This window comes from Pholcus phalangioides, unplaced genomic scaffold (assembly GCF_987345545.1).
Source record: "Pholcus phalangioides strain wild (caught in Gottingen) unplaced genomic scaffold, Ppha-v1.0 ptg000013l_1, whole genome shotgun sequence".
Classification (NCBI taxonomy): domain Eukaryota; kingdom Metazoa; phylum Arthropoda; class Arachnida; order Araneae; family Pholcidae; genus Pholcus; species Pholcus phalangioides.
Genome location: NW_028301606.1, coordinates 112,794 through 135,185, shown reverse-complemented (window position 1 = coordinate 135,185; position 22,392 = coordinate 112,794). Strand labels below are relative to the sequence as shown.

The 22,392-nt window shown below is 36.9% G+C and overlaps 1 protein-coding gene across 1 annotated transcript in view; it reads left to right on the top strand.

Moving 5' to 3' along the window:
- Positions 1-339: 339 nt before the first annotated feature.
- Etf-QO (electron transfer flavoprotein-ubiquinone oxidoreductase) overlaps positions 340-22,392 on the top strand; it is a 38,064-nt gene continuing 16,011 nt past the window's right edge. Inside the window, exons 1-7 of the mRNA XM_089240541.1 lie at positions 340-391; positions 11,769-11,867; positions 13,608-13,760; positions 14,113-14,189; positions 14,307-14,388; positions 16,458-16,576; positions 18,318-18,395. Of these exons, the coding sequence (XP_089096667.1) occupies positions 355-391; positions 11,769-11,867; positions 13,608-13,760; positions 14,113-14,189; positions 14,307-14,388; positions 16,458-16,576; positions 18,318-18,395 (645 nt within the window). The 5' untranslated portion in view covers positions 340-354. The remainder of the gene's footprint in view (positions 392-11,768; positions 11,868-13,607; positions 13,761-14,112; positions 14,190-14,306; positions 14,389-16,457; positions 16,577-18,317; positions 18,396-22,392) is intronic.

The window sequence follows — 22,392 nt, the reverse complement described above, 5'->3', positions numbered from 1 at the left end:
AATAACAAGTTGACGGCCAAATAATTTTAAAGTGATCTAGCTTAATAGAACTTGGCACAATGAGCGTTTTAACTAGGAGAATAAATGACTGAACATCTTGAAAAAAAAAAATGATTCGGATCCATAATAACGGGATGCATGGTCACATTAGGTGCGTCAAGAAATATTTGAAAAAATAGGAAAGTTTTATAAAAATAATTGTGATAAAATACAATTCTCTACATATTGTATCTTGATTACTGATAACAAAAAATTAACAAAATGAAAATATGGAATTTTCCATTATGTAAAAGAAATTTTGTTATCATAATTTGGCAACACCTTACATTATTTACATTTTTCCCCGTTATCAAGATGTTTTTGATCAAAAGACAAGTTCTGCCTCTTTTAGGTAAAAAAATCGTAAACTCTCATATATGTTTGATTAAGATTTTATTCAAAAATTTCGCTTTTTTTCAAAGTTTTTTCCGGCTTGAAATTTTTATTTTTAATGTTATAGGCATCTTAAATATTTTATAAAAAAATAAAGCTTTATTTTAATATCAGAATTGTAGTATAGAAATAATGCTTTGTCCATTTTATAAATTTTGTGTTATTCGGTTGAACACTTGATAAAAAACATGTAAAAAATTCCACCTAAAGGCCTGCTTACACGCGTGAAGTAGTTTAGTAGTTAACTAAATTTCAAGTCACACACATCAAGTACTCAAAAAAAAAAAAAAACTCTCCCACCATAAGAGATCAATTAGTCAATGCTCATTGGATTATACGTCGCCGAAGCCGCTGGCGCATGTGTACAGGGCCTACTTAACCATAAAAGCAGGAACGGATTTATCAACCAGTCTACTTGACAAGTAAACAACTCAAGTACAAGATTCATTGAAAGACTGGTTATTTGTGGAGATGAAGATTACAAGGAAGAAAATTCATCACTGCCCCCCGGGGACTCAAACCCCTGTCTCTCGCCTGCTTAATAATGAATCTTGTATTGGCAAGTGGAGAGGATATTTCTATATGCATGTGGCCTATGCCATTCATGAGCTATTAGTTGATTGTTAACGCCGTCTATGTACGGTGCCTTTCATTATATATATATATATATATATACTCTCCAAGGTTGAAATATTCTATCTGCTTCCATAGCTTAGATGACAGAGCACTCATCCAGCAAGCGAGAGACCGAGGTTCGAGTCCCCGTGGGGGCAGTGATGAATTTTCTTCCTTGTAATCTTCATCTCCACAAATAACCAGTCTTTCAATGAATCTTGTATTAACAAGTTGAGAGGACATTTCTATATAAACCACTTAAGGTCTTTTTGCATTCTTTAAAGCCAGGTTTTTCTGTGGCGCGTAAACCGAATAGGACCATTTCGTTTTGGTAGAAACATGTAACTTTATCACGCTATGTATGTTCTTTTTCCTACCATGGCACATCATCTGTTTGTTTGCATATCCACATATTTTTGCCTTTTTGCATAATAAAAAAGAGGGGGGGGGGACAGAAAGGAAGGGAAAGAAAACAAAAGTGAACAGAAGATGAGCCAAAAACATGACATATTTTCACTTCTCCAGGAGCAATCGGCCAATCACGCACGGTGTAAAGCGCTGCCGTGAGGCATGTTGCGATCTGAAGGAAAACAGTAATACTGGTTTTCCTATTAGTAAGTGGACGACATATCACTCTGAGAGTGTTCATGTTGCATCAGGTGCAGAAAACCTAATTGTAGTAAAATCTGGCTTAAGTGATTCAGCAGTTTACATTTTTAAGTTGTCAAATTCTCTAAAATCTGTCCAGGGCCATCATTTCAATTTTTCCGTGGGGGGGGGGGGGGGGACGACGACGACGACAAAGAACATGTACTCAATGTATGTATACATACTAGTGTATTTTCTAAAGTTGTCCCCCGAATGACGGCCTGAATCTGTCCTAACCTAAATAATGAAATTATAAGTATTTAGTAGATAATGTGAAACCACACACACTGGCAAATCACTTAATAACTTACCTACTAAACCTGTATAAACAGGCCTTAATGGTGGCATACATTCTAAAGTACTTGACAATTTAAAATTCATTTAACTACTAAACTGTTCAATGTGCGGAAACAGGCCTTTAAGTGATGGTTTGTCACCTGATCATGATGACTAAAATGAATTATTCCTTTCAGTAGTTTCCAAACTGTGTCCACAACAGGGCCTAGCGTGTGGGGCCATGTAAAAATTTTGGCCAGGCATGAATTTTTTTCAATCAGATGCTTGACACTAGTATGCAAAATATTGATTTGAGAATGAATTATTTTAAGTTGGGCTTGTAAATTTTAAGAGATGGTTCTGCCTGCCTTACTCCACAGATTCTCTGGGAAAAAAAGGGATGAAGGATGACTTCACACAAAGAGCCTAACTGAAGCATTAGTGATCAGATAGTTTGGGAACCATTCGGACCTATATTAGCTATCAATCCCGTAAGGAGAAGTTTACTTCTCTTCCTTCGTGTGCTTTGTGTCCAACTCTTACCAACCACCTTTCAGCGCTGTAACTGAGCTGGGGACAACAGAAACAATGATCACTCCCACAAGGGGCCGTTCAAGTATTTGTTCATCATTGATGGGGGGGGGGGTGTGGTTTCGATTTGCTGACTTTTGATGACAAGGGGTGGGGTTGGATAATGCTTACGTCATCAACCACCCTTTATGAAAATATGAGTTGGATTCAGAGGGGCAGAGCCATAGGCGTAAACTTATTGAAAATGTTGGGGGGGCTCAGGCTCTAATGGAACCTCGTTTATACGACGCGTCGTATAAATGCGAAAGCAGTACTGCAAAACGAACTTTTTCCGAAAATTACCCCCCCCCCCACCTTTTTTTTACAGACGTTTCCGAAAAAAAAATTTGTGAAAATCTGTCGTTTTGATTCAAAATCTTATGCTTGAGAAGAAATATACTTATAATACTATCATAACATTACTGTTGCTCAAGCAATTCTTCAATTCAATAAGTCTCAAGCAATTTTACGGTATTCATTTCAAGATTTAACCGAAAAAAAAAGTGTTATTTAAACGTTATATAAAACGTCCTTTACTTGACAGAGAACACCGTTACAAAATTATCGAATGTGGGGGCGACAAAAATCCCAGTTACAGCCCTGGCTATCAGCATACCGTAGCCCGTTCAATAATTATTTCAGTACATGTCAAAAGCCATTGAACACAGGGCCACAACTAGGGAGGAGCAGGCGGGTCTCGTGCCCCGGGCGCTAGACCGGATGGGGTGTAAATTTCATTCTAAAACCTCTCCTTCAACATTACAAGGGGGGTTACCCCGGGTAACCAAGCATCTAGTTGCAGCCCTGATTGAACCAGTCAATCATCTTAAATTTTATTACTTTTTCAGTAAAAAATATGCATGAGAAACTACAGTCGATCCCGCTTAGTTTTTCCGCTTACAACGTTTCTTCATGATGGGTTTTTGAAAACCGTAAAACACTGTATTTCAGTGACACGTTTTCACCAATTGAAAAATTATGTGATTCGATTGATAGAAAAGGTGTTTTCCAAAGACTTGGGAGTTCGAATCGAAGTGAAAACGTCGATTAATTGAAGTGTATACAGGCAGGGCCCTGGGTAAAGCAGGAATTAGGAGGCTCTTGCGATAAGAGTCAAAGATGTTAATTGGTCAGTGAATGTATGTTGTTTGAATTTCGGGGGTCAAAGTTATAAAGGCTTCATTTGCCCATGAAGAAATTAGGCCCTGTATACAGGGATAATGTATAGAAATGTATAGCAACTGAAGCAAAACCTCGTACAAATAAGTAAGGTCAGAAACGTAATAGGGAGATAAAGGAAAAAGATAAATAGGGAGACAAAGGGTTCCATTACATTTTCCTAAATACAGTAAAATCTCCACAAATGATCACCTGTACTCAAACACAAATATGCATCAGTGGCCGCCTCTATTCGGCGTAAAATTTCTATAGTGGAGCCCCGTACGCTCTCCTCTTATATTCATTTATCGAATTTACTGATTTATTTTCTTCGAGTGGGTGCGGAGCCCCCGGGAAGTGTACACGGAGCACCGGTTGAGAACCGCTGCTTCAGTGAAAAGCTTCCCAAACTTTTTGTGTTCCATAGCTCTTCTTTAAAAAAAATTTCTTTCTCATTTCTCCCAACTCAAGCCCACCCATAGGATCCTATACTAAACCCATAGCTTCTATCGACCCTTTGGACAATTGCATCGACCCCTTTCCCCAGGGGTCGATATTTCACACTTTGGAAAGCACAGCTTCAGTGGCCATTCTTGGTTATTATACAACTTAATTTAATGAAAGGTCACGGGAAATTGACCTTTTTATTTTTGATTTATTCATTTTTTTTTTTTTTTGCACTATTTATAAATTTGTTATGATTAGTCCTGTTTGTAGCATTTATATAAATTAACCTCTTTTTAGCATTAATATGTGTATAAATGTATGTAATTGAAGAATTTTCAGAATAAGTGCAAATTTTCAAGTTGTGCGGAAGATTAATTAAATTTTTGTAATTTTTCAAATTAATATTGCTCATAAATACAATAAAAGTTCGTTATAACAACAGCTCACAACCACAAGAAAAGTTTTCGCTGTAACGTAGTTCTCATTATAAACGAATTTTCACGTTTCGCTCTGTAAGAACATAAAATTATTGAAAATTGCTGCTTTATCTGCATTGGGACGTCTTTGAGATCATTTCGTTCTAATATTAACGATTGAACGGAACTCTAGTCATGTGAAATTGATTTTTGATCTCAAATCAGTTGATTCTCTAAGAGTATAAGACGTTTTCCATAGAATTTCGTATCATCAAAGCGGTTTAGATGACCAACTGAACAATTAAAAGTCTGAACTTATTACATTCATGCTCACTTCCATGGATTTATGGATCAGTCAACATCGTCTATCGAATCGGAAATTCGACATTTTCAAATAGTTTGGTTGTTCAACTCCAAGGACCTTCTAGCTGCAATGGACCATACCCGAAGCCCGGGTGCTTTATTTGCTTGTCATTTCTTTTTTTTCAAGTAAAAAGAAGTAAAATCTCAGGAGAAAAATCCGCCCATTTTTGACATTATTCATGTTTTGTTACTTGTGTGCACGTGTAGTTTGCTTCTTTTTCGAGCAACTTTTTCTTTCTATTAGTGAGCAGCTACGGTACTAATAACTAGAAATTCCTAAATAAAATACATGTAGAAATCATTTGCATGGGAATGTTTTTGCAAATGAATATGCACCGAGATAAATAGAAAAGATGCATTTAAAAACGCATTTCCGTTTTTTGCTTGGTTATTTGTTCTTTAGCACATATTTTCTCAGTTTTAGTTCATATTTAGGCATTTTTTTTAAGTGGAAAATTCGGGCTCTAATTACAGGCGAATCCCGTTTTAACGAATACCGTTACAGCGAAAATATCGTTTTAACGAATGGTTTTCTAATCCCTCTAATAAGTATACATAGGAACAATGCAAACAATCTGAAATTTCTTTATAACGAAGTGTTTTCTCCGGTTTCTTGGACTTCGTTATAACAGGATATTCGACTGTATAACAATCATTTAATGTATTGTTACCAAAGTGAATGTGACAAGGGCGTAGCCAGAAATTTCGTTCGGCAGGGGGGACCAAAGTGATAGAACAATAGATTTGGTCATCTTTTCCCCTTTTTTCGGTCATTTTCTCACATTTCGGACGAGGGGACCAGACCCCCCAAGTCTTCCTCTTCGCTACGCCCTTGGAATGGGACTACCCCTGAGCATGAGCGTACCCAAGAAAACCAATCTATTGGGGGGGGGGGGGGCACGGAATTTCTTCCAGAGAATTTTTGAGTTGGTGCCAATTTTCCAAAAGCATTTAATTAACAAAAATTTATTTGATTGTTGGGGGCGTAGCCTTTGCCCTTGAGCCCCATTCTAGTTTGATCACGGTCCAAGTAAAAATATACTTTCATTCTCTCTCTCTCATTGAAACGAGCACAACTCCGGTCTATCGCCATAGGCAATTTATTCAGATCTAGTCATGCCGTAAATCTGTGTATATCCTCCCAGGATCCCCCAGATCTCATGAATCCCGAAATCCCCTGGGCGGGGTCATGAAAATGACTATATACAAAAAATATATTCAGAACAGTATATGCATCTTTATTTATTCCAAGGTTGGACAAACCCCAAGTGCCAGGTCACCATGGTGACTGGAAAATCTGTATTCGCGCCTAAAATTTTGTATATGTGATTGCTAAATCAGAATCTAGTGATGGCTCAAAATTTTCCGATTTCATAATTGTCTTCCAACATAGAAAGGAGCAGAGCCACAACTAGAGAAAGCAGGTAGGTCTGGTGCTCCGGACGCTGGACCAGAATGTGAGTCGAATTCACCCTTTAACTGCTTCTTCTACATGCAAGGGGCGCCAAAATTCCGAATTGCCCCAGATGACAAAGTATCTAGTTGCGGCCCTGGGAAGGGGGTCATCAATTCCCAGAAAGGTTGAAAAAAGATTATTTAAGATACTTTTCTCGTGAAAAAACCATGCTTGGCTCTTACAAAATTTGGCTGGTGCCTAAATTTTTTAATGATTTTTGTCGAGCCCTGTATTTATTTATATTTTATGATACAGTGTATATTTCCCCCAAAATCAAATTACATGTCACTTATTTAAGATTTATTTTACTCTCATATATTGAGTCATATATCAGGTTTTAAATTAGAAAAATAATAATTTTTTTAGTTGCATAAATTTCTTATTAAAAACTCGATTCAAATATTGTCACTTTTACAAGTATGCAAGCCAAATGGAGTTTAAATTTTTCTTAAATAAATTTTAAATATGATTGAAAAAAATAAAACATGGTAAGTTTTATTAATTTATTGATATGTCTAACAGAAAAAAAATATTTTATACTACGCTTTATTGATTATAAGTATTAGAGGGCTGCAAAATCTAGATTGTTTTTGAAGATTCTGAATAAATTATCATTAAAGAAAATGTTTAAAATGCATGGATTTATCAAAAATGTGTAGCTATATTTAATATTGCTTACTTTTTCTGTCAGGAAACTGCGCGGAATCACGAGGAACTTTTCCGTTTTCTTGTAATACAACATGTTTTACTAACAGAAGGTTATACTGTACGTGCACAACCGAATGTGGTCCACACAAACCATCAAATACTGTGGAACTGTCCATCTCAACATTTGTGGGGGGGGGGGGGGTTCAGTGGAAAAACAAGGAGTTTACTTCAAGTGGCTCCAAACACAGCTATTCTTATATTCTTATTTTGCAGAATCACAAACTTCGTCTAGATTTTTCTTCACCACCGTAATTTCTTTATATTCCAATTAGGATCATCTATGTCGGCGTCCTTCACGGATGGCCATCCATTAAGCACAAAAGCTTTTAAAGCCTTGACCGGCGGCGTCAAGAAGAATGTAGTTTTCAGGATCAGAAGGGGGGTCCCCATATGGACGGATGCCTCCAGGTGACATATTCCCCACATAAGCGACACGCTATACACTCCCTGTCCTTCTAATTAGGAAATGGTGATTGTATTCAGTAAACCTGCATTGAAGCAGCCGAAACTGAACCCTATTGAAATGCTCTTTGTCAGCTGCAGAAGGTGCGGCCCCTTGATCATGAAAAAAAAAAAAAAATACATGGAATAAAAAGCCTGCCAAAGATCCCAGGCTAGAAGCCCTTCTCCAGTATGTGGGAGTCCATGGCCGTGCTTATAGCTCGCTGAGTGCCCCCCCCCCCCCGGGAAACACGGCACTAGATGCCACGGACGGGCTGTAACTAGGAGTGAAGATCATTTTATTGTCGGGAAGGGGTGGGGGGGAAGCATCGAAATGCCTCCTTGAGATCGACTGTGATGCCGCAAGATATTTAAAATTTCTAACAGTGCTGCGAACGTAAACAGGGTATTTAAAACCCCCTCTTTGCGGTCACCGGCTGGACAAATAGAAATTCGTCCGTAAAAAAGAATTGATCGGGAAAGGAGGAACCCTATTAAAACCTTGAGAATAATTCTTCATTTTGAAATAAACACAATTTTTTGAATAACATAAGTAAGAAATACTACATCCTTTTTAGAAAAATTCCCCAATTTAATTTGCAATGGAACATAGAAAAAATTACAGTATTTTCCGATAAATAGAGGTCGCATCCTGTAAAATGGCCGGAAAAAAGTGTTTGTGGAAAAATCGCCACTTTTTTTTTTACATGTCACAGCTTCGTGTAAGGCCGAAACTCACTGTACTGACGTGACGTGATTATTCCGAGTCTAGGTGTGGAAAACGTATCCATGCGATTTTTTTGTGGGGAAGAGGGGAAGATTGAGCCAGCTCTCCAAAATTAATAAGAGGGGGGTGGGGGAGTCTCGATCCCATTGGCTTAAAACAAGTTACGATTTAATGCACTTAACATACGACTTAATACAAGTTACGCTTACGACAGGTCCAAGCACTTCCCTGTGAAAAATCGGGGTCCTCGCGAAAGATCTGTCCAAAAGCCCGGTCCAACGGAGACAGGATCATTTTAGTCGTGGAGGGAGGGAAGAGTATGTAATTTTTTCACCCTCTCCCCACTAAAAAAAACGATCGAAACGATATTTTTCGTTCTTCCACCCCCCCCCCCCAGAATTAGCAGTCCCCACAAGAATTCCGCCTGTGAAAACTGCCTTTTCCCTAGTTCCGGCCCTGGCTACCTAAGTGTTGGAGTACTGGAAACAGGGCTGGGGGGAGGGGTCAAATGTCTAGGGTGCCGGACCAGAGGGGGGACGCAAATTTCACCTTTTAACCTCTCTTCAACATTTATTGAAATACCGTATTTAAAATTTCTATATAAGAGTGCTGCTAACGTAGATAGTTTGAGAATCCCTGATTTATAAGGAGGAAATTTCATATTCCTAGTATTAGAATGCAATGGTACCCGGCTCAGGGGGCTTTGAAATTTTCCATTCATTTCTTATTTTCTTTTTTTTTTGTGTGTTAATTTTATTTTACTATTATTTATTTGATTCCCCTCAAAGGCACCGGAACCTAGGAGTGGAGGATATTTGAGCCCAAAAAATTTTGTAAGGTGGTTGAGCCCCCCCCCCCAATAGTTTTCAGAAGAACAATGCAGTGCGTCCTCTGTTTCCTGCGTATGTGCTTCATTTCAGTGCAAGCAAGAGAAAGGACCCCCCCCCCCCAAGTTATCTACACTGGTGCCTTCAGGCACCACTCTGGGAGGACGCAATTTAGGATGAATGGATGCTGGATTGATTGGGAGATAAGACTACTATTGTCACAGAACAAGTGCGTTGAGATTCTGAAGAAAAGTAAAAAAATAAAATTTCGAGCAGATGGATTTCTACTATTTAAAGAAATTTTTTGTCAAAAAGTTTTTTCTGAGCCAAGTGTGAGAAACATATCCACGCGAATTTTTGGGGGGGCCGAGCCGGCTCTTCTAAAATGTTGGGGGGGGGGGGGCTCGGCTCGGGCCCACGGGCCGGATACAAGTTTACGCCTATGTTCTACCCCCACCCCCAATCAAATTTTGTTGTAAAGGGGCTCGAAAAATGTTTCGGCATCGATCCTCAAGATCTGTTATGAATGGGCATTTAGAATGTGCTTTTTTCCCCAATATTTTTCAAAAAAACATTGGGGGGGGGGGCCTAACTGTTATTGGTCCTCCCGCATATACGGAACTCATGCGTGTACGAAGGAGAGGGAGAATGCATTGCACAATGGTTTTTTTCAGTAATTACTGGGAGGCTCAGTCCCCTTACAAAATTTATTGCGGGGGGGGGGGCTCAAATGGCCTCAGCCTCTAGGTTCTGGCACCTATTCTTTATAGAGTGTAATTTATTTCGGTTTCAATATCATTGCTTCCCAATTTTCAACCTTCCCCCTCCCCCCACCATGCATCTTTGGGCTTATTTTCATGTTGGCGCCATGGCCGTCCTCCGGTCGCAGTGAACAAAAGAAGAGACACTCAGTTTTTGCCACAGGCAAAGAAGAAAGAGCCCCCTCAACACCTCAAAGAATCTTCCTCTCAGCCGTGCCTTCTGGCAGTAAGGATTGGAACCGATGGAGGGTGCAATTGGGGATTGAACGGCAGGGAAGAAATGAGATAAACGTATTGTCATGGAACAAGAAAGCCAAAGACCATCCAGATTTTTTAAAAGAACTAAAATTTTGAGCAGATTGTTTCCATTAACTAATTCATAATTAGGACAACTTTTGGTTAAAAAAAAATTTTTCATCATTGCAAAATGAATAAGCCATATTCATACGAATTTTTGGGGGGGCTGAGCCGCGTCTTCAAAAATGTTGGGGGGGCTCGGGCCCATGGGCCCTATAGAAGTTTGTTTACGCCTATGGGCAGAGCTGATGACAAGAAAATTTTCTTACGTAATACTTGAACGGCCCCCAAGGTAAAGTGATTTGATGCAAAAAAATCATCCTTAAAGCAACTTAATGGGGGTGAGGAGGTATTATTTGTGTGTAGAAAATGATTATAACCTTAGCTCAGAGATGTGAGGAGTTTTCTTCTCTTCACCAGTGCACTAAAATACCTCAACACACAGCAAGTGCACTACTTCTACGAAACCACACATAACTGATAGACTGGTAAATTAATGCCAACGCATGTATCAAAGTCATGTATTCAAAATTGGCCCTCTATAACAACACAAGAAGGAAACTCAATGAACTAGCCTACAGTAGGCTGGACCTAGAGTGATGTGTCTGGAGGGGTTGAATTATGGAGTAGGTCCGTTGTACCATCCCTTATTTTACAGACCTAATTTTCTCATATAATTCAGCTCTCAGAAGAGATGATCCCCTACCTTCTGGGACGGTGCCTGGCTGAGGGTTCCAGAGATCAATCTTATTTAGTTTTGATTTGATTAATAGAAAGGGTCTTATTCATAGATTAGAGTAAGAGGGCCTGGATAGACAGTGGGACGCCATGAGAAGTAAATATGGTCCAAATGAGTCCATGAGCTGAAAAGGGTTGAGAAACACTGCAATAAAGTATATCAATGCCAATGCACTATTAAACCTTGCAACAGGACTCCGACCTATATCTTAAAGCTGACTACTCCTCAATAAAAGCAGAGAAATATGGTGCACTTTGGTTCACTACTATTACTAAACTGCACATACAACCCATAGGTGGAGATAGATTTGAAAGTCTGGGGGGGGGGGGCATGATGATGATTACTGGGGGACGTGAGGATGATGTCAGTTCATATATACTCATATACATTAGATCAGTAGGCTCTACCTTGATGCTGGCGGGGAGAGGAAATGTCGTCCCCCTCCCCATATCTCCATCCATGATACAACCTTGTAAATAATTTTTTAAGGAACCTGATTCCCTTGGACTAGAGACCTGAAAGCCATCCGGGGGGGGGGGGGGGGAAGTTGTGTGGTGAATTTACATAGCTTGATGGTTGCTATGTTTGGATTGGCAGAGGGGTAAATTGACTTTCCACACTGCTTGAAAATTTCATTCATGGTTTTGATCCATCAGGTTTTAATGAAATTCCTTCTGAAATGTGTAAATCCATTTCCATGGTAACTGTGAATTTGCAGGCAGAGTGTATTGTACCGATCATATATTTAGTAAACTCAGAGATAACATTCATGCCAGTGAGTCTGCCGATTTTTTTACACATTCCTGCTGATAATAAATAATAATTATATTAATAGATAATGAAAGAATTGGTACGTTATTTCATAAGTTTGTCTGGTTTTACTGTAGGGAAATTTTCAGCTGTGCAGCGAAGTTATGGCACGGTTACACCAAGAATCACATCACATTACACAGTTGTACCGCGAGAAACCGATAAGAGATGGAAAGGTATAAAATTTTAATTTGTTTACATCTGTGCTTATACACATTTATATATATATTTATTTTTAAAGAGTGATGATTCTTGAGCCCGGATTATATGCACTTAAAAAGTTTCAAATGTGCACTAAAAATGCCAAAATATGCACTAAAAAAATGCCAAAATGTGCACTAAAAAATGCCAAAATGTGCACTAAAAAATGCCAAAATGTGCACTAAAAATCCTAAAATATAAACTAGAGAATTCCCAAAAAAGCTGTTGAAAAATTCCAAAATATGTGCTAAAACAGAAAATTTTCATTTAGAAACTAAATGCCCCCCCCCCCCCAAAAAAAACCATGTTTGTAAAATATATATTTTGTATTTCTCAGTGCTTATTCATTTACAAAAGAAAATCTCATGCAAATGATTTCTATATCTTTTTTTATTTAGGAACTTCTAGTTGCTAGTACTATAGTGGCTCGAAGAAAATTTTGCTCTAAAGCAAAATGAAGTATACTTGCACATCAGTAGAAAAACAGAAACAGTGCCAAAAACAACAAGTTTTTCACTTGAGATTTAACATCTGACTCAAAAATAGAAAAATAACAAGGGGCAAGCAGATAAAGCACCTGTCCTTCAGTTACGGCCCATTGTAGTAAAAACAATTCACTGAGAATTGAGTCAGCCATACTTCAACTCAACATCATATCATCAGCTACTTCCACATACTTATATATTAAATAATTCAATCTCATAATTATGATATTTAAATTTTGATAGCATTAGTGTTACGCTGGTGCCAAAATCTTTCCCAAAAAACATTGTTGAGTTGGTTTCCATAAGTAGTGGTTGATGTTCACTATATATATATGTTACTGCCAAAGCCTGAAGTTGGCTACTTCTCAGACTGGCCAACCCAGTTGACCTGGCCAATGTCTGAAATTCAGGCTTTCACCAGACTTTGGCCAGCCCCTATATATAAACATACATTGATCCCTATGATTCAGGGTCATCGCTGCATAGCCGTATTTTTTGTGTGATAATTATGGCCATTTATAATTTGCCATAGCTAACCATAATTGTTATCATTCACTATGGCAACCCTAATGATCAAAAATAAATAAGAGAAATAAATAAATAATAAATCTGAAATAAATAAAGGAATCCGAATATTGATATCTTTGTCATCCATATAGGCCTATATGGATGTATAGGGATTGACATGTAGAGGCTGGCGAAAGCCCAAATTTTGAACATTGGCTGGATCAACTAGGCAGACCAACATTGGGCTTTGGCAGTAACATATATAATTGATATAAAGTGATTGAGTAATTGCTTCATCTTAAATTAAAGGACTTTTTGTTAATTTTCAACCCGATCTCTGTAGGTTCCTGGCTTGAGCACAGATTACATAAATCTTTAGTAATTCACTAGAAAATCTCTCAAAATGTTGCTAATCTTTTTTGTAAGATACAAACATTCTTACTGATCATTGTTCACGAGTGGGGGAAAAACCAATGTTATGCATACATTGTGAGCAATACTCATTCGAAAAGGTATAAAAATGTGATAGCATATTTTTTGCAGTTTTACAAAAATGCACTTATTCAAAAAATTCCCAATTTTATGAATTTGTATGCATTAATACTAAAAAAAATACCAAAATATGCAAATGCATGTGCACCTGGTGATGATAAAAAATACTTCAGATCAGAAAGAATTGTTTTTTCATCAACCACTGAAAAATGCTAATGTTCTTTTATGAAGATATTCCGATGGAAAGGGTCAGTGATGAAGTGGATGTGGTCATCGTTGGTGGTGGACCTGCTGGCATGGCTGCCGCAATCAGGTTGAGACAGTTGGCTGCTGAAAACGAAAAAGAAATTAGGGTGTGCTTGGTGGAGAAAGCATCTGAAATTGGTAAGTAGTTTAAACCAGTGTTCAAACTTTTTTCAATTGTGCACCAGTAAATACAGTTTAACAATTTCACTGGCTAACAAAAGTGGGATAACTAATTTGCAAACCTTCTGATGGCTGAGGAAAATAAAAATGACATTTCACTTATTAAATCTAGCATTATGTAGCTGCTATGTGGATTGGGTGAAATGTTTTGCAGACCTGTAGGAAATCCTCGCGGACTGACCATTGAAGATCACTGGTTCAAACTACGAAGACGTGTTTTTGCTTGCATCATTAGTAAATACTTTATTAACCATTATTTGCCCTATACGTATTATAATATACATCTGCAATTTAATTAATTTCAATCAAGGTGGGCATACCCTCTCTGGGGCGTGTATAGAACCTGGTCCTCTTGATGAATTGTTGCCAAACTGGAGAGAAACTGAGGTAATTTGTTCATATCAATGATATAAATAAGCAAATATGCTTTATTAATTTGTTGGGTGTGTATTTACGATATTTTCTGTGATTTTTGATGCAGATTCTTTCCTTCTGAATTTTCAGAATCCCTTGAAAACTCCGGTGAAAGCGGACAAGTTTGCCTTTCTGACTGAGAAACAGCGCATACCGATTCCGATTTTCAAAGGTCTATATATTTTCTTTTGTTGAGTGACTTTAAAAGTTCTGTTTTGTGCAATTATCACTTTCTTGAATGGACGTTAAAAGAATTTTGTGTTTTATTTTTTTTTTACCATTATTATTACAATACACAATCTTGCTTTCAAGCCAGATTAATGGGCTAAAAATTTTATTACTAAATAATATTGTATCTTTCAAAGTAATAAAATTATCACACCATTACACCACAAAATTATGTGATAGATGGAACCAACCAATGCAGATATATATTATCTATATATAATATAGATATTATTTAAATCGAGGTCAAAATAATTTTGCTGGTACACCTGTGATTTTGGTAAGGAAACTATCAGAATAGATGGAACTGTAGTTATGTAAATTGTCTATATATTAAAAATTTCAATAGATATCCCATCCCTTTATGTGATCTTACTTTAGGCATTTTTGCTATGACAAGATTTTGAAAAGTTAACTTCAGCAATCTCAACTTGAGAAATTGAGACAAGGGGTTCAATTTTAAATCTGAAAAAGAGCTTGTAAATTAAAAGATATAAGGAAATCTGTTAGATTTGAGGATGCAGATGCAGGGGTGGATCTAGAGCTTGTTGTTAGGAAGGGCAATTTTTCAAATCACTAAAAAATTAGTCTCGGCATGAGGTGACCTAGAGCTTGCTGTTGGGAAGGGCGATTTTTCAAATCACTAAAAAATTAGTCTTATCATGAGGTGACCATATGTCCCATGTTTTCCGTGACAGTTCTATTTTTCTGTTTTTTCTCCATGCTGACTTTGAAAAATGTCCTGGTTTTACCCGTTTTTTTAGTCAGTTTTCTTGAATTTTTGAAGTTTCCAAAATGGACATAATGACTATTTTATCAGGTCATGTTTGAGACATTTTACGACTTCCAAAAAACGTTTTTATTGACATCAGGCGACAACTTGGGGGGTAACTTGAGTGATTTAGAGCCGCACTGGGGGGCCACTTAAGTGCTCTAAAACTACATCACATGTCACTCAAGGGATCTCTAAATGTGTTACGGATCGCTTAAATGTTCTGGAACTGTCCCGGGTCATTTAAATGATCTGAAAATGTGCCACGGGCTGCTTAAATGCTCTGGAATTGTACCATGGGACACAAGCGATCTATAAATGTGCTGCTTAGTTCATTTTTACAAAATTAGATTTGAGAAGGGCAGGCCGTATTAGATAACTCCCAGGACCATATTTGGTCTGCGCGCCAAGGGTCTTTATGAAATTTGTCATATGGCTTAGAGGCTGGTCGCAATGAATTTATTAAAGATGAATTTTTTGCGTTCATATCCTTCAAATAACATTGAAATTAACAGAAATTGATTATAATAACATATAAAGGTATTTTCTTCCGAAATTTCAATTAAAAAATAAATTTTTGATCTTGGGAGGGGGCACGAGCCCCTTTATGCTCCCCCCGCCCGTGTACGTCTCTGATCCCACCAATATGTGTTAGGATTCAGAGGGGCAGAGCTGATGACAAAATTTTGCTGACAAGGGGGGGGGGGGGAGGTCAAAAATGGCTAAAAAGTTTCTTACGTAATACTTGAACTAAGGTGTTTTTCAGCATTTTTTAATTTTTTTAAATTATGTATGCCTTTTGTATGCCAAACTTTGCCTTTTGAAATATATAAAATCGTAAATTTTAAAAAGTTGTTTGGCCCCTGGTCCCCAAATTTGTTACGATGACCCTTTTAATGCATCAAATGCACAGCATTGCTATGAGATTTGGAAATATCACACAGTTTTAAATAAAGCAGTGTACAGATTCCAGCGCCAATGTTCTTTTAACTTTTTTTTGTTGCTATTTAATCTTTTTCTATGTTTTTTCTGTGTGAAGTTTTTTCCCCAAAATGGTGGGCGGGCTGCAGCAAAAAGCTAGAAGGGTCATTTGTTGAAGATCCCTGCTTTACGCGATCATTTTGCAGAATTAATTAATCGTGTACAGCATGTGACACCCTTAGTTGGATAATTTGAGTTTTATTCAGTTTTTGATTTATCATTGATATAATTGTTTATTTCATGAGTACTTGATGTGTGCTTAGGTTTACCACTTTACAATCACGGAAATTATATAGTGAGACTGGGAAATGTAGTAAGGTGGCTCGGCCAGCATGCTGAAGATTTGGGTGTAGAAATCTATCCTGGCTGTGCAGCAAGTGAGGTATGTTTTCATATACTTTAAATTTTGGTTCGATGAGCTCAATTGTGATTGTTCACGATGCATTTTTGTCTGTGGTGCATCTACAGCACTTAATATTGCTAGCCTTTTGTTGTCCTATGTCTGTGTAATCATTTAGTTTTGCTAAGGAGTACCATATTTTTCTGCGTATAATCCATGGTGGTTTATAATCCACACAATTTAAAAATAATAAATAAAAACTTTGAGTTTCAATAATCACTGATACACTGTGTCATTGATACACTAATGAAATTTATTTACAAAAAAATTGTGTTATTTATATATGCATGAAACAAAATTTAGGCTACAGTTCGAAATCAAAAACTTCCAAATTCAGATTCATCAGGCTGATAACATCATTTTCTGCAGATTGGCCACAGCAGTAGATAATCCACATTTTTTAATGTTCAACCTTTTTTAACAGATAATCCGTGGATTATGCGGAGGAAAATACTTTTTTATCCTTAAACTGCTATCATCACCCATAGAAGAAGAGCTTAATAGGCTGCTTCAGTAGTTTCTTGATAACTTTCGATGTGAGAAGGGGGAGAATTTTCTCTTTCATTTGAAGCAGGGGTTTTCACTTTTCAACATGTCAGACACCGTGGGCTGAATTGAAATTGTCCACGAAGCCAACCGAGCCCACCAACTCATACCGAGATACATGCAATTGCAAGACGAATACAGATTTACATGGACTTTATCATGTAATTTATATCTCCTAATAGAAGGGCCAGTAAGGCCTGAGTTGAACATTGGCAAAAATAATTGAAAATTTTATTTTTTCTGAAATTATTTATTTTGTAAATTAACAATTTTGATTAGTTCTGAAACAATTTTTTTCACCAATTCTCCCCAAAGCAGAATATGCCGAAATCTGTGACATATGGTGCAGAACAATCAGTGCTACTGCAGAACAATCTGGAAGAATTTTTAGAAAAATGTGGAAAACACTATTATATAAATTTTTACTGCAGAATATTTCCAGTCACCAAGGTCTTATCGCAGAACAATGCGAAACATTCTGCTTTGGGGCGAATTTTGAATATTTCTGATAAATTACTGCTTTTAATCTGAAATACCTTAAATAATTCTGTAATTATTTATTTTTGTAATTTGGAATTACTTATTTTGGGGATTCTCTGAAATTATTTATTTGGTAATTTTGAAATTTCCTTCTCAGTATACAGTATCTTAAAATCATTTCTTTCAATAATTATGCAGTTATTCTTTTATTAATTGTGAAATAATTTCTGTTAGAAATTCCGAAATTATTTCCCATTGGCTTATAAATTATTATTATTTTTTACCAATTTTTAAATTATTTGTTTCAAAATGCTGCATTTTGATCAATTCTATAATTATATCTTTCATTTATTCCAAAATTATAAAATTAAAAGTTAATTTATTGAAAGTTCTTTCTCATTGGTCATATAGCAAACTCAAGTGGGAGAAAAGTATTTCTTTATTCACCTCTTTGATGAGAGTGTTTATACAAATTTTGTTTTATTCAACTCATATGAAGGAAAAACTTTGATTTAACGAAAACGTCCTGGCACTAAAACAACATTGAAGGTTCTGGGGCCATGTGATAACTTTGACTTATTGGTCTTTGCCAGAATCACTTGCATTATTACATTATTCAATTATTGAATTAACATTTTGTGACATTGGTTTATATTGTGATGTACTATTTTGAATTAAAGTATTTAAATTATCATAGGTTCTGTTTCATGAAGATGGAAGTGTGAAAGGAATTGCAACAAATGATGTTGGTATAAAGAAGGATGGATCACCGAAGGTTATTAACTTATTTGTTTAAAAATGAGTTTTATACATATGTTTTCAAATAATATTTCAAGTTCCATTCTATGTTGGCAAATCGTAGTACAATAGAACCTTGATTATCCAGACTAATGGTGGGGAAGGTGAACACATGATTAAACCGCTGGGAGTAAAAAAAATGTTTCAAAATAATAGAATTTAAAAAACAAAGAAGTATTTATATATTATATCTTTTTGAAATGATTATATACTATATATATATTCATATTATGCATGCATAAATGAATGAACACCAGAACTTTGCCACTGGACTTATCCTGCTGCCGAGATCTCTTCCAGCCCAGCTTCGTGGCAGAGTCTGGAACACTTTATTTTGTGTCGAAAATAAAAGAAAATAACATACAAAATTTTTATAACATATTTTACCTGGACAATTGGGTACTGTCGCGATTAAAAAATTTTGTGGTGATTACACACGAGATGGGGTTGGGAGTTGGAGAAAAGTTCTGGGGTTTCGTTTAAGATGGATGAATGTACACATATTAGGATGGAGGTATATTTTAAAAGCAATTGGAGGAGGGCCTCCCCTGCCATCTCATCTGTTATCTTACACTTACCATATTATATACACAGGATACAAAAAAATATGTGAATCTTATTGCGAAATATAAAATATCTATCGGAGAGAGTCATCTCGCTTAACACCTTATTGGTAAGCAAATGGGTTTGATAACTTGTGGACTAGAAGCCAGTATCAGTTTTATTCGGTTGAGTTCACTCGCTCCGGTGGATTTGATGAAAATATACAAAATAGAAATATTGTGTGGGGGAATATATACAATTAGGAATTACCCGTGCCATCGTGCTTAGCACCTCATTCGGTGAGCAACATGAATATGACAATATGAGTACACACTTGTGATGTGGACATGAAATGCATGAAGACTTGAATAGAAGAAAGAGAAATACACATACATTCATATACATATGTATAACTGCCAGGCTGAGTCGTCGAGCTCTAAACCTATTTTGGTGAGCAAAGTGGGATTAGTTTAAATGGGGGATTGTCTGGATTAGCTTCAGTCTTGTTGTGTGGGTTGAATCGCTCTGGCTAGTTATATTTATTAAAGGAAAAATATATATATAAAATAAAAACTATGTGTAATGGTTATATATTATGAAACCATTCGTGTCCACCCGCCTAGCACCGTCGCTAGAAGAGCTGAATGAAGGACACTTGTGGTTATCACATTTACATGATTGTTATGGGAATGTCATAAAAATTCTTGTTCAGGTCCCGTTAGTACATGCTGTGTCTTGTACATGTAATGGTTATTTAATAGCATAGCTGCCAAGTCTCCCGAATTTTAGCTTCATCGCTCGACCTCCCGAAAAGTTCTTAAATCTCCCGAATTTTTATGAAAGTCACAAAAATCCCTAATTGTCCCTAAAAATTTCCTACTTCATTAAAAAAAATCCCCGCTTATGAAAACAATCCCTAAGGAATTTCTTGTGGGGCATGAAGCCTCTTTTTTTCCCCTTTCGAAATCACGTCATACGTCGTAAATGGGGAAATTCCCTTTTTTAAGGAAGTTTTACAAACCCTCTGATGGTAACAAGAAAGTTGTTTGTCTTATCGTGCAGGGAAATGGCTTAGCAGCCAATAGTCCTGGATAATAATTGGATAAGATTATAGTGACGCGCATATGGTCAAAATTTCTTTTGTTGAAGTTACGTACGTGCGATATAACAAAGCATGAATACTGATAAGCAAAAACATATTTAATCAATTTTAAAGATACTTATACCCCGATGAATTTCCTTTCATCAAACGTTCCAGAAGAGGGCCGACTTTTCCTTTTTGTACAAGTTGTGTTACGGACATAAACATCAGTCATGGTGGAAAGAGTGACATCATCACTCATGTGAAATGAAAAAAAAGACAAGCAAGTGTCACAAAAAGTCAGTGTTCTTCAAAAATTGACGGTGTTTTCCTTCATCTTCCGATGATTTTGGGGTCATTCGCGCAGAATGTTTGTTCACAGCGTTTCTGATTGAACACAATATTTATTTTTACATCATTAAGTTTTGGCCTCCAATTTCACTTCTTTTTTGCGTAGGAATTTTATTCCCTACGTTTTAACTTTTATGTTTGGAAAATCCCTATTGTATTTATTAGGGAGTGGTTTTAGCATAAAATACGGGTTTGCGCGAAAATCTCCCGAATTTTCATTTTCAAAAGTTGGCAGCTATGTAATAGTAGTGGCAGTCATGTGGATATGATTTGTGTTGTTGTTTTTATCTATTTCGGTTTTTCCCTTATTTTTGCAAAACTTAAAAAAAAAATTATTTTATAAATCTGGTGGACAGATTTTTTGTTTTTCGTTGGTGTGTATATATTTGACAAGGCTTGTAATCATTGCTGCTGCGTTTTTGATTATTTGAGTGAACCATTGTTTTCTATTGTTTTTGGAATATTTGTACATGTGCAGATGCTTTGTAAATTTACACTCTGTGGCATAGTGAACTGGAGTACCCACCATACCGCAGGCACACTTGTCTGTTTGGCGGCATTTCCGTTCGTATAGATATATAGGGAATGGGCTGTGTCCTGTTATGAAGGTAGTCACCTCCCTATTTCAGTTTAGTGTGTTGTATGTGACTCAGGGGACAATTTCGTGCACTTTCCTAGCTGTTGTTCTTTGGTCCCAAATTTGCTGCCATTTCTGGGGGGTTGCTTGTTTAAGTTGTCGCTTCAGGAGCGTTAGTGGGAAAGGGTTATCAAATTTATTGTCACAATAGATGTCAGCCTTGGCTAGAGAGTCTGCTCTCTCGTTCCCAATATTACCTACATAAGCCTTGGTCTAACCTAGGGAAAATTTTGGGTTATCTAATAAATGCTACCTCAATACACATACTATTGTGTTTCTATTTGTTGGATCTAGAAGTGCTTAAAGGGAAGAACGACTATCAGTTATTATTAAAACTCGTTTTTCTGTTCCCGTTGTATATTGTGTATCTGCTTCTATCACTATCAATTCTGCTTGAAAGTTACTATTGTTTTTATCTAGCGCTGCTTGCCATGTTTGCTTTTCTGTAGTGTTTGTTTATACACAATAAGCTGCCCTGACGCCTTCATAGGTTTTGGAGCCATCTGCATATATGGGTGTTTGCTAGTTTTATATCGTGGCCGTCGATTGAAATTTTATTGGGGATAGTTGAGCAGGAGGGGTGGTGCTCCCGTGCTTCAAAGTTATTGGGGTCGAAGTATAGAAGTTCTGGTTGAATGTTTTTCCTAACCCTAACTGCATTTTTGTGTAGACTGCTTCCATTTGGAGCTTTAGGTTTAGTGGGCAGTTGCCCGTGACCACCTGAAGTGTGGCTGTTGTGTTGTAGTGCCCCAGTTATCATTAAAAGTAATTTCCTCTGTGAGCTATGTTGGGCCTGTTTTTTTTTTTTTTTTTTTGGTAGGATGCTTATACCAAGCTGACGTGCTGTCACTTGGTATGGGCTATGAATCATGGGCTATGAATTTCTCGACTACCGTCTTGTAGATGGTGTTCCTAATGCTTTGTGAGATGCTCCAGGATTTGCCTGCTATTTTAGTTTAAAATGGAAGCCAGTCGCTTTTAATTTTCGTTCATTGATATGTGACTCCCAGCCGAAGTCTTTTTGGATGGTTACGCCTAAATATTTGAGATTGTTTACGCATTTAATATTTTTATCATTCATTTTAATCCTAGGGGATATTTATTTTTTGTGAAACAGAGAAATTTCTGTTAAAAAACTTTTTTCTGTTGAGATTTTGAGGTTATGTTCATTAAGCCAATTCGAAAAATCGTTAAGGGTTTTAGTTGACTTTGTCATTAGCTGTGATACATTAACTGACCCTATCACAAAGGCAAAGTCATCAGTGAAGGCCTGGATATGGGCGTCTTCCGGGAGGGGGATTTTTAAGGCTTGATTTTGGCCACAAGATCCCACACAGCCGACCTGCTACACGAACCCTGTGT